The sequence below is a fragment of the Colobus angolensis genome, unplaced genomic scaffold, assembly GCF_000951035.1.
Source record: "Colobus angolensis palliatus isolate OR3802 unplaced genomic scaffold, Cang.pa_1.0 Scaffold217, whole genome shotgun sequence".
NCBI classification, from domain to species: Eukaryota; Metazoa; Chordata; class Mammalia; order Primates; family Cercopithecidae; genus Colobus; species Colobus angolensis.
Genome location: NW_012115344.1, coordinates 3,532,076 through 3,550,433, shown reverse-complemented (window position 1 = coordinate 3,550,433; position 18,358 = coordinate 3,532,076). Strand labels below are relative to the sequence as shown.

The window sequence follows — 18,358 nt, the reverse complement described above, 5'->3', positions numbered from 1 at the left end:
TAAAGTCTCCTGTTATTATTGTATGGGAGTCTACGTCTCTTTGTAAGTCTCTAAGGACTTGCTTTATGAATCTGGGTGCTCCTGTATTGGATGCATATATCTTTAGGATAGTTAGCTCTTCATGTTGAATTGATCCCTTTACCATTATGTAATGGCCTTCTTTGTCTCATTTAATCTTTGTTGGTTTAAAGTCTATTTTATCAGAGACTAGGATTGGAACCCCTGCTTTTTTTTTGTTTTCCACTTGCTTGGTAGATCTTCCTCCATCCCTTTATTTTGAGCCTATGTGTGTCTCTACATGTGAGATGGGTCTCCTGAATACAGCAAACTGATGGGTCTTGACTCTTTATCCGATTTGCCAGTCTGTGTCTTTTAATTGGACCATTTAGTCCTTTTATATTTAAAGTTAATATTGTTATGTGGGAACTTGATCCATTCATTTTGATATTAGCTGGTTATTTTGCTTGGTAGTTGATGCAGTTTCTTCCTAGCATCGATGAACTTACATTTTGGCATGTTTTTGCAATGGCTGATACCGGTTGTTCCTCTCCATGTTTAGTGCTTCCTTCAGGATCTCTTGTAGGGCAGGCCTGGTGGTGACAAAATCTCTAAGCATTTGCTTGTCTTTAAAGGATTTTATTTCTCCTTCACTTATGAAACTTAGTTTGGCTGAATATGAAATTCTGGGTTGAAAATTCTCTTCTTTACGAATGTTGAATATTGGCCCCCACTCTCTTCTGGCTTGTAGCATTTCTGCTGAGAGATCTACTGTTAGTCTGATGCGCTTCTGTTTGTGGGTAAGCCGACCTTTCTATCTGGCTGCCCTTAATATTTTTTCCTTCATTTCAACTTTGGTGAATCTGACAATTATGTGTCTTGGAGTTGCTCTTCTGGAGGAGTATCTTTGTGGTGTTCTCTGTATTTCTTGAATTTGAATGTTGGCCTGCCATACTAGGTTGGGGAAGTTTTCCTGGATGAGATCCTGCAGAGTGTTTTCCAACTTGGTTCCATTTTAACTGTCACTTTCAGGCACACCAATCAGACATAGATTTGGTCTTCTCACATAATCCCATATTTCTTGGAGGCTTTGTTCATTTCTTTTTACTCTTTTTTCTCTACATTTCTCTTCTTGCTTCCTTTCATTCATTTGATCTTCAATCACTGATAATCTTTCTTCCAGTTGATCGAGTCAGTTATGAATCTTGTGCATTTGTCACGTAGTTCTCGTGTCATGGTTTTCATCTCTATCAGTTCTTTTAAGGTCTTCTCTGCATTGATTATTCTAGTTATTCATTCATCCATTCTTTTTTCAAAGTTTTTAGTTTCTTTGCACTGGTTACGTAGTTCCTCCTTTAGCTCTGAGAAGTTTAATTGACTGAAGCTTTCTTCTCTCAACTTGTCAGAGTCATTCTCTGTTCAGCTTTGTTCTGTTGCTGGTGATGAGCTGCGTTCCTTTGGAGGGGGAGATGCTCTCTGACTTTTTGAATTTCAAGCTTTTCTGCACTGCTTTTTCCCCATCTTTGTGGTTTTATCTGCCTTTGGTCTTTGGTGATGGTGACGTACTGATAGGGTTTTGCTGTGGGTGTCCTTTCTGTTTGTTAGTTTTCCTTCTAACAGTCAGGATCCTCAACTGCAGGTCTGTTGGAGTTTGCTTGAGGTCCACTCCAGACCCTGTTTGCCTGGGTATCAGCAGTGGAGGCTGCAGAGGATAGAATATTGCTGAACAGCGAGTGTTGCTGTCTGATTCTTGCTCTGGAAGCTTCGTCTCAGGGTGTACCCAGCCGTGTGAGGTGTGATGTGTCGGTCTGCACCTAGTAGGGGATGTCTCCCAGTTAAGCTACTCAGGGGTCAGAGACCCACTTGTGCAGGCAGTCTGTCCATTCTCATATCTCAACCTCCATGCTGGGAGAACCACTGCTCTCTTCAAAGCTGTCAGACAGGGACTTTTACATCTGCAGAGGTTTCTGCTGCTTTTTGTTTAGCTATGCCCTATCCCCAGAGGTGGAGTCTAAAAAGGCAGGCAGGCCTCCTTGAGCTGCGGTAGGCTCCACCTGATTCGAGCTTCCTGGCGGCTTTGTTTATCTACTTAAGCCTCAGCAATGGCGGGTACCCCTCCCCCAGCCTTGCTGCTGCCTTGCAGTTAGATCTCCGACTGCTGTGCTAGTAATGACGGAGGCAACGTGGGCATGGGACCCTCCGGGCCAGGTGTGGGATATAATCTCCTGGTGTGCCGTTTGCTAAGACCCTTGGTAAAATGCAGTATTAGGGTGGGAGTTACCCGATTTTCCAGGTGTTATGTGTCTCAATTTCCCTTTGCTAGGAAAAGGAATTCCCTTCCCCCTTGCACTTCCCAGGTGAGGTGATGCCTTGCCCTGCTTCAGCTCTCGCTGATCGGGCTGCACCCACGGACCAGCATCTGACATGCCCCAGTGAGATGAACCTGGTACCTCAGTTGAAAATGCAGATATCACCTGTCTTCTGTGTCGCTCATGCTGGGAGCTGGAGGCTGGAGCTGTTCCTATTCGGCCATCTTGGGTGCCACCCGTGTTTGGTAAATTTCTTATTGATATCCTGAATTGTTTTTCTGATTTCTTTGTTTGTTTTTTTTTTTTTCCTGAATTATCTTGCATCTCAATGAATGTCTTTAATTTTCTTATTTTGAATTCTTTATATGGGATTTCATGCATTTTATTGGAATCTGTTGTTGGATAATTATTGTGTTCCTTTGGAACTGTCATATTTCCTTGCTTTTGCATGTTTTTTGTGTCCTTATGTTTATATCCATGCATCTGGTGTAACAACCGCTTCTTCCAATTTTTTTAATTCACTTTTACAGGGAAAGAATTTTCCTGAAGATGTATCTGTGGTATTGTTTGGGTAGGGCACTTTTGCTTTGATTCTCAGTGCTTGCAATAGTGTAGTTTCTATATGATTTTTTCAGCTGTAACAGCATCAGTGGTGTTTGTGATTTCCTCAGTGGCTTAGAATATAGTTGTTAGTGGAGGTTGTAGTGAAGTTTTGCTGGGGATGGGAACTTCAAGAGGCCAATCCTTAGACTTCACTGGTGGCAGCAGCAGGCTGAGTGTGCCTGTCCTTGGGCTTCAGTGCAATATATGCTGGCACTAGTATTAGTGAGTCCAAGCATGATGAATCTTGGGCCTCCAGGTGACTGGCCTGCTTGGGTGCTGGCAGCGGCAGTGGTAGACCACTGGTCTGGATGGGTGGGTCTTCAGGCCCCTGGGCAGCAGGTATGGCATGGGAAACGGCAGTAGCAGTGGCAGGACAATCCTCTGGTTTCCAAGAAGTCTGCATTGGTGTTGGCAGTGGCTGCAACAGGATGTGCACACTAGTCCCCAGGCCTGTAGGTGGCACATGCAGGCAGATGTTAGCTGTGGTAGTAGCTGCAGGTTTAGTGGGCCTGTCCTCAGGCTCCTGGGAGGAGTGCTAAGGTACCAACAGTGGTGGTTGGGGCAGGGTGGTCCCCAGGCTTCCAGACCATTTGCTCAGGCACTGAGTGGGAGTGTAGAGCCAGGCCAGGCAGTCCTGTCCTCAGACCCCTCTAGTGGTGCATTGGGAGCTGGTTGTGGTAGGCAGGCATAGGATGGTATCCAGAGCACTGGTGGAATGCTTGGGTGGGGGCAGTAGTGACTGTGCTGCCACCCTGCTCCAGGGGAGGATGGGATTGCTTTCAGTGGCCAATAGCTGTAGGTGAGTGGAGAGCATGCACTTTCGCCCCAGGTAGTAGAGATAAGCAGGGTAGCCCTTCCACAGGGTGTTTTGAAATGTGTAGCAGCCCTGTTCTTGGGGGTGGTGGAGTTGGTTCAGCATTGGTGGCAGCAGCCAGCAGCAGTGCCTGGCTACATGTGGGGATGTCAGTAAGTCTCCAGGAATGTGGAAATGTAGGGCTTTTAAGCCCAAAGGCAGCATGCAGTCTGGTCGGGGCCAGGCTCTCAAAATGGTGCCTTGCTTTAACTGCTTAGGAGCTCCCTCTCTGGAGCAATGCCATTGCATATCTGGTAGCTCCCTCTAGTGGTCTTGGGGGCTGCGAGGGTGGAGGTGCTCTCAACATGGCTAGGATTGCAGGAGTCCATGATGGGTATGTAGACCACTGGAGGTGACTCCCTTACCTTTTCCCAGCACTGGGGAGCCTCTCCAGGCTTTCAGCTGCTCCCTGCTAAGCAGGGTTCCTTGCTTTTCTCTCCTTCCTTGCCTTAGCTGTTTTCTGTCACTTTTCTGTTGAATTTCGGTGTTTTCTGATAGGTGATCTATCTGAAGGGGTTCTTCTTTGTGGAGGTGGCAAATACCAGATGCTACTAGTCTGCCATCTTGAAGCTCCTCCTTCATTTTTGAAAATCTTTGACTTTAATATATTTTGTACTTAACATAGAGAAATATATGTTTCCTGTTCAGAAGATGTGCTTTGTGCATGTTAAGTAGTAATTCCTATATTTCTAATTAATTTCATAGTTATCAATGTGGTTGTTTGATGTAATAAAATTAGAGCATAAGCTCATGAGGACATTAAGAGAGTTCTACTTTTCGGAGTTTCTTCAGAATTTTTTTTTTCAGTTTTTATCTGGAAGACAGCAGGTATCACTGATATCAATAGAGGTTTAAATGTTGAGAAATAATAAAAGAATAAGCTAATGTGGTCTGGATACTTTTATGTATTTATTTGGTGTATGCTATGAGACAGGCACTGTGAGAGTTACTGAATCTTTTTTTAAAAAGCTGAGTTCATAATAAAAAAGATACATATAATTTTTATTTAAAATAAAATGTATTCATTTTTAAAATTTAAGTGTGGAATGAGGTGGGTCAAAACTAATGCAAGGCTGGGCGTGGTGGCTCAGGCTTGTGATCTTTAGCACTTTGGGAGACCAGGTTCGAAGGATCACTTGAGGCCAGAAGTTTGAAACCAGCCTGGGCAAACATTGTCTCTACAAAAAATAAAAAAAATTAGCCATGTGTGGTGGTGTATGCTTGTAATCCCAAGTACTCAGAGACTGAGGTGGGAGTGTAACCTCCCAATGAATTCACCTTGCCTGCTGCCTAGACAGAGCTGATTTATCAAAACAGGGGAATTGCAACGGAGAAAGAGTAATTCAGGCAGAGCTGGCTGTGTGAGAAACCAGAGTTTTATTTACTCAAATCAGTCCCCCTAAGCATTCAGCATTTGGGGATCAGAGCTTTTTTGTTTTTTGTTTTTTTTTTTTAAGACAGAGTTTTGCTCTGTTGCCCAGGCTGGAGTGCAGTGGTGCGATCTTGGCTAACCACAACCTCCGTCTCCCAGGTTCAAGTGATTCTCCTGCCTCAGCCTCCTGAGTAGCTGCAACTACAGGCATTCGACACCACACCCAGCTTATTTTTTGTATTTTTGGTAGAGATGGAGTTTCACTGTGTTAGTGGGGATGGTCTTGATCTCCTGACCTCATGACCCACCTGCCTCGGCCTCCCACAGTGCTGGGATTACAGGCGTGAGCCACCACACTGGGTGGGATCAGAGTTTTTAAAGATAATCTGGTGGGTAGGGGCTTGGAAAGTGGGGAATGCTGAGTGGTCAGATTGGAGACGGAATCGTAAGGGGAGTGAAGTAAGGTTTTCTTGCTGTCTTCTTTACTGGGTAGGATGGCAGAACTGGTTGAGCCAGATTACCAGTATGGGTAGTGTCAGCTGATCCATCCAGTGCAGGGTCTGTAAAATATCTCAAGCACTGATCTAGGTTTTACAATAGTGATGTTATCCCAGGAGCAATTTGGGGAGGTTCAGACTCTTGGAGCCACTTTCTGCCTTCCCCCTGTTGAGGCTAGAAAGAGATACTGTAATCTTTGTGCTTTTTCAAGTGTTCAATTTATATCTTGACTTAAAATTAGCGAGTTTACTCCTGAAGATCAAAAGACCATAGTTCCCGAACTTAATTGTGTATGACAGAACGAAGCCTATTAAACTAAAAAATTAATGTGAAATTCTTGTGAATTAATTTACTTATATATGTATATAAGTATATAGGTATATACATATATACATACATATATACTTATATACATATATAAGTAAATTATATACATGTATGTATATACACATATGTAAGTATATGTATATATATGTATATACATATATAAGTATATATGTATTTCATAGTTATCAATTTGGTTGTTTGATGTAATAAAGTTAGAGTATAAGTATATATACTCTCTCTATATACTATACTATATATACCCTATACTATATATAGAGTATATATACTATACCCTGTATAAGTATGTATGTATATATACACATGTATATATACATATATAAGTATATATGTATATATACACACGTATATATATTCATACATATATGTGTATATATACACACACACATATATGTATATGTGTTTCTTTTCTGTATTCTTAGTCTTTAAAAATAGTGGTTTCTAAACTTTGGCACTTTTTAATATCCTGTGGTCATTTGTTCGATTTGCCCTAACTTCAGCGTCCTAAATGATGTTCACATATTCTTAATGTTTAAGGTAGTTAATAATAAAAACAATTTATATTTGAAAAAAATACTGAGGTCAAAGAAAAGCAGAAATTACTGCTGTTTATCTTTGTCTCTAAGACTCCTGTGACTTATCTAAACATTATGAGATTCCAGTTCATTGGCGTGACTTTCTTTAAAACCTCAGTAGCAAATATTAATTTGAAAGATTTATCCTTAGCTCTGAAATATTCTAATCAGATTTTAAATATCGATAACTATTATAGTTACCTTAAAAAGTGAAAGAGTAACGCTGTATTAGGAAGAGAAACTCAGATGCTTTTTAGTGGGTGTGGAAACCCAGCAAGAATCTACTGTCTTTTTCCCTTGGAGATGAGGGCTGGGAGGGAAACTGACCTCATCACTTAGGAGAAGAAAGGGAGAAGTCTGGGCTGAACTTGGGATACTGAGATATGTGGGAAGGAGATATGGGGAGAGGGTAACTGGTAAGGGCAGATGTCTCAATTCCAAGGATTAAGGACATTTATAAACAATCTGTCCAAAACTGAAGGCCCTGGATGGTGGTGATGATGATGATGGTAAGTGTGTGTGTGTGTGTGTGTGTGTGTGAGAGAGAGAGAGAGAAAGAAACTGACATATATTCATTTATTGCTTATCTTGTCCATGCTAGGTCTGTTATGTTTACTGATGTGAACTATTCACACTAGGGCATACATTTATTAGGAAGGGATGATTGCCTAATTTTATGAACTTTTCATACAGTTTTATAAACATACTGAGTTAGAAATATACAATAGGTATTTTCTGTTGAAAAAATACACTGTTCACTTTTATTACCACAGTAATAAATATATAACAAATAAATAATATGGAGATGTTTTTCAGCGTGTGAGCTCCCTTGTCTTGTCTTCTTGAGCTGAGGTAAGCTGTGAATCTTTGACGTGTGCTTGGAACACTTCTGCTACCTTAAAGATGTTCTCTTCACCACGCTGTCCAAATGTACTTGCTGTCTCAGCCTAAAGCACTCTCGTCTTCCTGGATGACCTAGCCATGGAGTTGGAGTGTGGGCTAGCTCTCAGCCAGACCCTGGCCTGCTCAGTAGATTAAAGGGCATTGCAATCCTTGGGTTATGGCTTAGTACAGAGACTATAATATTAAAATAAAGATTTGTCAGTCTTGCTTATTTGATAAGCGTGCATTTATTTTTTAATGCATTCATTTGGAATCACTTTTTCATTCATCTTTATTTTATCCATAAAATAGCCCTTGAAAATAACTTTATGGGTATTTTGCTTGAAATATCCATAAAGAGGGTACGTTTCTTGAATAATTTTTCCTCTGATTAGTCTCCTCATTGCTTGAGTAAATTTTCTTTGGAGCTTACTAACTTATCCTTGTTCTAGGGAGCATTTTGCATTGGGTCTCTTTTGCCTTGATTTCATTTTCAAGGGTTTTGTGCTGCTGAGTAGGCAAGGAGATCTTGCTGCTTGGTGAAGAAGAGGGAAAACAGCTGTTTTAACTAACTGTGGGCCAACATTTTTGGCTAAGACAATGGTTAGCTCTTTGAAAAGCAACTGCTTAAGTCCATCCCATTTTTCTGGCAGAAGTACAGGAAAATATCTTATGTTTGAATTTATAAATTCCATGGCTTGGTCATTTCAATGTGGTGTCATTGCTGTTTCTTTAAATGCACCTGACTACCTTTCCCTGCAGCTTTTCATATTCTATTAAAGATGGAGGAAGAGGAGAGCCTGCAAAAGGGGGAGCTGTGAGGAGGTCAGCAGGGCAAAGCTAATACAGGCAGCTATTTTTGAATAGCTTTTCCCCGCAATGAGATGAAGCATCTTTTTCATCTACCAGTGTTTGCAGATTCATCCCTTGCTGACTTGAATGTGCCCTGCCTCTGAACTTTCACTGTCCTGCTAGTCCTTATGGTTCCCGATGCCATCCTGTATTCTTAACTGTGACCCTTGGGTATATTTTGTCTTTCTAAGTACGTTCAGAGAGTTAGAGACAGCATATTTGCCTTTTTGGATTGGGATATAATTTATAATGCCTGTCAAGGTTTGCAGACGGTAGTTATTCAAGAAATAGATTTCATTTGCTTGACAGAAATGCTCACATAACTGTTTTAGTGCCCTCATCAGGTAGTTTAGGTTACAAAGATGCTATTTTGATAAGTACAGGAACTGTGGCACCATATAAATATACATTTAGCAGAGGGTCAGACATATTATCTATGTTTGTAGATTTCAGTGTTCTTTCTTTTTTTACTTTGAGACAAAATCTCACACTGTTGCACAGGCTGGAGTGTAGTGGAGTGATCTCAGTTCACTTTAGCCTTGACCTCCTGGGCTCAAGCGATCCTCTCATCTCAGCCACTCAAGTAGCTGGGGCCACAGGCGTGTCACTACACCCAGCTAATTTTAAAATTATTTTTATAGATGGAGTCTCATTATGTAGCCCAGACTGGTCTCAAACCCCTGGGATCAAGAGATCCTCCTGCCTCAGCCTCCCAAAGTGCCGGGACTATAAGCATGAGCCACTACACCTGGCCCATTTCAGTATTCCTTTTTACAGAGACCCTCTTATTTTTTTTTTTTTTTTTGAGACAGAGTCTCGCTCTGTCACCCAGGCTGGAGTGCTGTGGCCGGATCTCAGCTCACTGCAAGCTCCGCCTCCCGGGTTCACGCCATCCTCCTGCCTCAGCCTCCCGGGTAGCTGGGACTACAGGCGCCGCCACCTCGCCCGGCTAGTTTTTTGTAGTTTTTAGTAAAGATGGGGTTTCACCGTGTTAGCCAGGATGGTCTCAATCTCCTGACCTCGTGATCCGCCCGTCTCGGCCTCCCAAAGTGCTGGGATTACAGGCTTGAGCCACCGCGCCCGGCTTACAGAGACCCTCTTATAAGAGGCTAACATTTTATTGTTACAGTGCCCCCAAATTCTTTGTTTTACATTGAATATATTCAATTTTTGGCTTTAGGACTCTGAAAGGCAAAAAGTACCTTTGCTTTTGCTTTTCCTCATTATTCATATACAAATGTCAATCATTGTGTGCCTGCGAGTGTCTTTCCTTTTGGTAGGCGTCACTACGAGAGGCTCATGGAAAATTGAGAGCACCAGAGTTAGGAAACCTGGACCCTTGGCCTGTCCATTGGCTCAGGAGGGAAATTCTGCAGTCAGGGCCTCAGAAACACCTGCAAAGTGACGAGAACATCTCCAAGTTTCTTCTACCTCGAACATTTTGTGGTTCTTTTCCTTTGTTTGTAAGTTAGAATAGTCATTACCACCTAGTGAGGGTATAAGTGTGGAACAACCCAGTTTTTCTTGAAACTAGACATTACATGACTGGATGAAAACATTGATACTTGAGTCTTTATTACAATCAATTAAAGCAAGGCTTAACGTATAGTTTGGGAGTATGTCTTCCTGTTACTTTTTGGCACACTTGAAGTAATGTAACTGAGTCCTCTTATTTGTCTACTTTCTATGTCTCTCCTTATAACTTTTTCTCCTAGACAATTGAATAAAGCTTTTTTTTGACCTTTCTTCCCCCCAACTACATCTTAGCAAAGGAGTAGACTGTATGAGAATGTAAGAGGAAGCTGGCGTATTAGAGAGGATTTTGAAGGCTGATGTACTGGACACATCTACGTGAGCTACCGTTGTCTTGTGATACTCTGAATGAAGGAGCAGCATACATTAATCTAGGCTATGTAGGTACTTACACTTTCTACAAATTACCATCCAGGTCAGACACGTTGTGCTCTTTGTTTTTTCTTTTTTTAAAGAACCCTCACTGAGTCATCTCTGGCAAAGCCTTAAAGTGAATCAGTGGTCAGAACCACGTTCTCTGCCATCCTCTGGGTTGCCTTCTTGATTGAGGTTATATGAACAAACTATAGAACTCAATCTCTTCTGCTTGGACATAGGACATCAGCGAGAACACCAATAAGCCCTCAGGCCAGAGAGGGCCTCAAGACCTCAAATTGTGGAGAGGGCAGGCCAGCATTGCCTTTCCACCTGTTTTGATAAAGAATTCCTGTCCTCTTTGTGCCCAGAGTTGTTTAGTCAAAGTGAAGAGAGAATGCAGAACTTGGTGGTGTGATTGGAAGGATGAGCTCTGTGGGGGATTCTAGAAGATATAGCAATCCTTCTTTCCTGCCCTCACCCCCAGTACTGCATCCATTTTTGAAATGATCTTGCATTTTACTTCAGGAGAGCTGGTGATGATAAGTGTTCTTCAGGAAATGGTGACTTAGTAATGCCAGGAGAGAGATAATAGGGAGCTGTATTCTAGAAATGTGGCTTAATTTATAAGATGGAGTTCTTTTTACCTGCAAATAGGATTATGCAATTTATAAATTTAATTTAGCAAGTGAAAGGGAGTGACCAAAGAACATCAGGAAAACTACTGGTTATTTAAGACTTTGCCCCTTGTGAACCTAAATTACCTACTTTTCCATGTGCTGTTGGAAGGAAGGGGTTTACTCTATTTGAAAGAAGAGGAGAGGGGAAAAATATGTTCTTAAGTATATCTGGTGATAACTTTGTAGGCTCGTAGATCTTCATACTGTGTTTTTAATTCTACAACCTTAGTTTGTTCATTTAGTAGTGCTCAGGAGTGTTAATGGGTTATGCTCTGGAGGAGTGCAGACTTGCTCGAGAACCTTCCAAGTTCAAAGCAAGAGAAACTGGGGAATTTTGCCAATGACCTTTGAGGACTGCGTTATTTGTTTTCCTGTCAGAGACTGTCACTAACAGCTGATTCTCCTACCAAAGAAGAAGTAGCAGAAAACAACACAGGAGGCTGCTTGGTTGGTAGGAGGTGCTGAAAGGACAGAACTAAAATCTTTAGGTGAATATTAAGGAGAAGTATATTTCAAATTCAGCATAAAGGGAGTCTTTACAATAGCCAAGCCTAGCACAAAGCTCACAAAGCTAGCCTAGCCAAGCCTCACAAAGGCTATTTTGTGAGACAGAGGTTTTTTGTCATTAGAGATATTTAAAGAAAGGTTAGAATGGCCTTTTGGGGTTGGGGGGGGAATATTCTAGGGCAAGGATTAGCAAACTTTTTCTGTTAAGGATCACACAGTAAAATAGTTTAGGCATCTGTCACAACTACTCAACTCTGTTGTTGTATTGCAAAGGCAACCAAAGACAATAAGTAAACAAATGAGCATGACTGTTATGTTAGTCTGCTGTGGCTGCCCTAAGAAATACCATAGGCAGAGTGACTTAAATAACAGAAGTTTATTTCTCACAGTTCTGGCAGCTGGAAAGTCCGAGATAAAGGTGCTGGCCAATTTGGTTTCCAGTGAGGACTCCCTTCCTGGCTTGCAGACAGATGCCTTCTTGCTAGGTCCTCACATAGTAAAGAGAGAGACAGATATCCATTTCTTCCTCTTCTTATAAGGCTGCAATCCTAACAGATTACTGCCCCACCCTTATTATTTCATAAAAAGCTGGAGGTTAGGGCTTCAACATATGAATTTTAGGGGAGGAGTCCCCGTTTAGTCCACTGCATCTGTGTTCCAATTTTATTTATAATTTTATTTATAAAAACAAGAGGTGGGCTAGATTTGTCCCAAAGACCATAGTTTGATAACCTGTTCAATAGAGGAAATTAAATACTGATGAGCGAGTAGACTAGCTGATCTACCAGCTGACAGATTCAAAACCTGGAGGCTATCGGTAAGTAACCTGCAAAATTAACTGGATCAGAACAAACCTAATTCAGGGCTCATTGACTGGTGTTTCTCAGAATACATCATTTAATAAACAAAAATAGTTCTTAAGTCCAGGATTAATTTTACTTCGATGTGCATCAAATCTATGCTTTTGGCTGATGGGAGATGCAAATGATAAACTGTGCTGGGGTCATCTTTAGAACAGGCCTGGTGTGGTCCTACAGTTGTAAACAGTGCCAGTTATAAAGTCTTTTGTCATTGATCAGCATACAAACCTAGCTTTTTTTTCTTTTGCAGCAAAGCCATGATTACTAATCTCCTCTTTATTCATAGGAGACGGGTCTCTAAGGTATTTCTCAGATAGTAGCCTTCTCCCTCCCCTTCCTTCGGAGAAAAATGGAAGCCACTAAATAGGAACTCCCTCCATATTTTGCCACGAATCGTAGAAACTTAAGTGCCTCTGCACAGTCACTGCTCTTCTCCTTTTTTTCTGTGGCAGCAAAGAATGAGAACCTTTTTGGCTGACTCTAACCCCCTGTACCTCCAAGCTTTCTTGATATTTCATCACCAGTTTCTTCTGCAGAACTTTAAAAAAGGGTCTCTTTTTCCACCCAGCTCTTGTCCCAAGTCTGTCCCATTGCTCTATCTTGTTTAAAAATAAAAACTAAACACAAATCCAATTCCAGAGACGTTATATAAACAATGTAAATTTAACAGGAAATGGAGGACAGAGTCGTACTGCACATATATAAAACTCTACTTCAAAACTCTTTTGAAACATTCTGACAACCCCAAACTCCACACCCAAAGTTCATCCCTCATCTTTCTTCTTTCCGTATAGCTCCCCTCTTCAGTCTTGTTTTCTCTTCTTTCTGATCAACACTCTTTGCCTCCTCTCTGTTCCTGGCTTTTCCAAGTGGCATTTTCTGAGGCTTTTTGCACACAGAGAGATTTTATCTTTCTGCTTCTTTCATATTCATCCTGGTATATCACTGTGCTGGGACCCTTAGCAATTCTTATAAAATGCAAGTTGATTACGCTCTTTGATGAAAAATCTTCAATGACTCTACATTGATCTGGGGTGAAATTGCCAAACTCCTCACCTGTTCGTCCTTTGGACACTGCTCAACTTTTCAATTATGCTGATCCCCTTCATCAATTTTGTTATTGCCCAAATTTCCTTGTTATGGCATTCCTCTCTCTCACTCATGGGCCTCCACATGCTTCTGTATGCCTAGAATCCTTATCATCTTCCTCCATACTTAGCTGAGGCATCCTTCTGGTCTCAGCTAGATACCACTTTCCAATGAAAACATTCCTTGGCCAGGCATGGTGGCTCATGTCTATAATCTCAGTGCTTTGGGAGGTGGAGGCTGGAGGATTGCTTGAGGCCAGGAGTTTAAGACTAACCTGGACAACAAAGTGAGACCTCATCTTTACAAAAAGTAAAAAAAAAAAAAAAAAATTAGCTAAGTGGGGTGGCACATGCCTGTAGTGCCAGCTGCTCAGAAGGCTGAGGCAGGAGGATCGCTTGAGGAATTCAAAGCTGCCGTGAACTATGATCGTGCCACTGCCGGGGCAACAGAGTGAGACCCTGTGTCAAAAAAAAAAAAAAAAAAAAAAGAGAAAGCCTTTCTTCACCCTCTGTGTATTAGATGTGCTTTCTGACGTCCTGTTTTTATTTCTCAGGACAGCCTTTTATTTCTCCTGTCCTGATTATTACACTTTTGAATTTGTCTATAGACTCTTAGTTCATGAGAGTAGGGGCCATGTTTATCCTGGTCACCATTTAATTCCCATCATTTAGTGGAGTACATGGCACATACAAAGTCCTCAGGAAATATTTTTTGTGTAAATTATATGCATTTCAAGTGTAACTTTATTTTTTCACATTTGATTAATTTTAATACATATAAATTTATGCATTACATAATTTTAAAACTCATTTACATTATAAAGTAAAAATACTATTACTTTTCACTTTGCTTTATAAAGTACTTTTACTTTATAAAAAGGAACAAATGTGTATCATTCTTGGAAAATTTATTTTATCTTTCCATTTGTTATTTTCTGTTTATGCTCCATAAAGTTTTATGACTTACAATCATAACATTTTTAGAGTGGAAGTCTATATAAAATATATCATTTTTGTTATTCTTCCTCAAAATGAAGGATTAAACTGAAGATTAAAAGAAAATTTCCATGAAGTTTTCATTACGACAGCATTGTGGAGCACTTACTGGGTTTGAAGCTGCTTTAGTCTTACCTTCAATGAATCCTGAGAAGTGCAGTGATAATGCTTAGCATTTTATATGTATATTTTTTTCTTTTTATATTTTAGATAAGAGTGCCCAGGAGTGGAATCTGGAAATAGAGGCTACATTTGATGTTGTCAGCTCAAAGCCAGTTGGTGGTCAAGTGATCGTAGCCATCCCTAAGTTGCAAACACAACAGATGTACAATATTGAACTTCAACCTGGAAAAAGGATTGTTGAGCTATTTTTGAACATTAGCAAGGTAAATGATGGTACTTCCTGAGAAGCAATGGATGAAAAGCAATACCTGTGCTAAAGAAAAGATTAGAAAGGAGGGACTAAGTATGAAAGAAAAATCTACTTTCTCTGCTTATATTTGTCGTTTTCTTCTCTATTTTTAGTCTCTCATATGTTTTCTGTATTAGCTAAAGAATGATTTTCCCAAATTTTAAGATTAAGAAAATAGAGAATATATCATTAATTTGGCAATTCTTCCTCTCATTTTATTTTTATCATTATATTTTAATTTTCTGTAGTATTTGTAGTATCCTGAAGCCAAAATACATTCTATGGATTATATTTAAATAGCAGTGGTTATTTTTGGTACTTGTCAATTATTTTAATTATTGATACTTATATTCTATATGCATAATTTTAATTCTAAACTCATGATCTTTCATACGTCAAGATAGAATGGATTATTTTTATCTTTTCTTTTTCCTTTTTCTATTCCTCTAATTAATAATTGTGTACTAAAAAAGATGGAGCAAAATAACATTCAGTAGCTGTTGAGATAAAGAGCTCAAAATGATTTTTAGTTTTTGACTTGAAAGAAGAGTCAACTTCAAAGTCCCATTCTAAGTGTTAAGAATGTGGAATAAGTGTAAGTTTGGTGTTAGAGATAGGAAGAGTTGTTTTTCTGAACACTCATGTTATTTTGTTCTTTCCTTTTGCTTTTGATGTATTGATCCATGCTAGATTCCTAGCATGCTGATTTTTAAATATTATCAATGAATTGGTGTGATTTGGCATCATATAAGTAGGGAGATTTACATTGTTTTAGAACCTAGAGTTTTATACTTGACTATATGAGAAATTGATGTGATACTTTGAATCTTTTTTGCTGAAAATATGACATATTAGAGTGACTATTTAGTTTTCTTAAAAGAATATTACTGTAGAAACTTGGTGGCCTCATGGACATGGAAACCAGACTGGGTACAACATGACTATTCTTTTTGAACTGGATGGAGGCTTAAATATCGAAAAATCAGCTAAGGTAAGTAAGTAATTTAAAATATTTTTTGAAATAATTATATTTCTTTTAGAAATAGTAATACAGAGCTTCATGGGGAAAGAAGAAACTATCAAAACTCTTATGTCTCCACCCGTCAGAGACAATTTCTAGTAACAGCATTCAAAAGCTTCTCTCTGTGTGTGTGTATACATATATATATATATTTTTTCTTTTTTGAATTTTTTTTTTGAGACAGAGTCTCGCTCTGTCCCCCTGGCTGGAGTGCAATGGCACAATCTCGGCTCACCGCAACCTCCACCTCCCGGGTTCAAGCAATTCTGCTGCCTCAGCCTCCCGAGTAGCTGGGACTACAGGCACGTGCCACAACGCCCAGCTAACTAACCTTTGTATTTTTAGTAGAGATGGGGTTTCACCATGTTGACCAGGCTGGTCTCGAACTCCTGATATTAAGTGATGCACTGCTTTGGCCTCCCAGAGTGCTGGGATTACAGGCATGAGCCACTGTGCCTGTAATTCTAAATGGATTCTAAATGGATCATACTTTAGATATTATTTTGTCAATAAGGAGTCTCCTGCTATGATTTAAAATTGTACCTTATATCAAAATAATACATGTGTAATTTCAAAACTCAAATATTACTAGAAAGTTTATATGAAGAATAAGATCCCTTGCCCAACAGTTCCTATTCCTACTTCCTACTCCTCAGAACCAATAATTTTTAACTTTTATTTATTTCCTCTGATATTCTTCTTCATTTTTCTAAATAGATGCTTCTACTAGTGTTTTCTGATTTTTCAGTTTTACCCATTTTAGGATATAGCACTAGGAATTGGAAAGAACTGCACTTTGTTATGTATTAGCTATAGGCTACTTACTTAATCTCAAAATATGTAAAATGGGGACAATAAAAACGAGATGGCCTGGATATGGCTTATGAGAGTCATGGCATGTAGTTAGTAGAGACAGTATTAACCCTCTTCAAAGATCTCCTCCTCTCCCGGACACCAGCTTCGGTGTTTACAGTTGGCTGGTGTCACTTCTCATATTTGGTATTGCCTCTCCTGTGGGCCAGACAACATGCTAAGGGTGGAGATATGTCCTTCAGGAGTGCATTTGCTATTTTTGTTTTGTTCAATCATGCTGTGTATTTTCTGAGACACTGAATGTGTGTGTGTGTGTGTGTGCGCGCGCGCGTGCATGCGCGCGGAGTTATGTACAGGGAGAACATCCTGGACCCATCTTAAGGGCCAAAGCATTCACTCTTATTGTAACCCTCTTGGCTGAGAGGATGTGTACTGTCTCACACAGTGAGTTTGTTGTGTGTTGTTTTCATGAAAATGTAAAAAATAATGAGTCATTCCAACTTACTACAGAGAACGAAGAGGAGCTTCTGTCTTTTTCTAAAGGAAATAGTTCTTTTTCTTTCAGGCTAAAATGATTGTATTATTGTTCATTACACATAAAGATGCCAACCTTTGAATCAAGCAGTAACAGGAGTGAAGGAGGATGTAACTGCCCCACAGCTTGAGTTAATGCATGTGTGTGAAATGTGCTCTTTGGCTGTGGCTGCTGTAGATTTGCTATTTTTGAGGCTGATTCATTCAGTACATACTTAGGGCACACGTACTGTGTTTTGGCTATTTTGCTAGGTCCTGGTGATAGAGCTGTGACTAAGATACTGCTTCTGTTTCTCTCTGAGACCTTGGTAGAGCTAATAATCTGATTGGGAAGTGAAATCATTAAATGAGCCATTGGAATAAATTAGCACTCTAGAGATGTAGAGAGTGCCATTGAAGTACAGAGCAGGGGCATTCTAGGAAGATTCCCAGAGCCTGTGTCCTGAGGGATAAGTAGAATTTGGCCAAGTAATGTAGCAAAGAGGCAGAGGGAGAAGAATGTGAGGGCCCAAGGGCTAGAAAGGATGTTGCATGTTTGTGCAAGTGAAAGAAATTTCAACGCAGCTAAGGTTGAGTTTGAAGTTGAAGAATAAGAGATGGTGTTGTAAAAGTAGCTAGGACAAGGTCCTGCAGGGCCTAATGAGCCACATGAAGGAACAAGCACTGTCCCGAGTGCTGCCGGGATTCTTGGAAGGATTTTAAGGAGGGGGTAAAGATTATATGCATATTTTACAAAGATTGTGTAGATCAGATTGGAAGAATGGTAAGAGTAGGGAGCCAATTAGAAGACTGTGGTGGTAATGCAGACAAAAAATGAGGATTGGTTGGTCTACAGAATTGCTGAGGAAATAAATCTGAAAGAGATTTAGGATATAACATCAGCAGGCTTGATGATGTGGGAGTGGGACAAAAGGAGTTAAGAATGGTTCCTCAGTTGCTGGTTTGGGCTGCTGAACAGATGGCAACTCTGTTCATTGAGTTATATTACTCAGAAAGAAGAGAAGGTTTGGGGGAAGGGGTTGGGTAGAAATTATTTCAGTGTTAGATATCTTTTGTGTGGAGTGACTGAGAGACACCCAAGGAATAATATTTGATGGGTGTTTCATTAGATAGGTCTTAAGCTTAGGGATTGCATCTGGCTTAAGGATATAGATGTGTAAGTCAGCAGAATGTAGATAATTGTAGCCATGGTAGTAGATGAAAGACCTTAGGGATGGCACAGAGAAAAGAGCTAGGACAGAACCCCAGTCAGTCATAATAACTAAAGTTGGGGT

General features: G+C 40.2%; 1 protein-coding gene across 2 annotated transcripts in view; it reads left to right on the top strand.

Moving 5' to 3' along the window:
* Positions 1-18,358, top strand: part of MANBA (mannosidase, beta A, lysosomal) — a 149,051-nt gene that overhangs the window by 59,688 nt on the left and 71,005 nt on the right. For both annotated transcript variants that reach the window (XM_011943217.1, XM_011943218.1), the window contains 2 exons: positions 14,515-14,690; positions 15,597-15,707. In XM_011943217.1, coding sequence (XP_011798607.1) covers positions 14,515-14,690; positions 15,597-15,707 — 287 coding nt within the window. The remainder of the gene's footprint in view (positions 1-14,514; positions 14,691-15,596; positions 15,708-18,358) is intronic.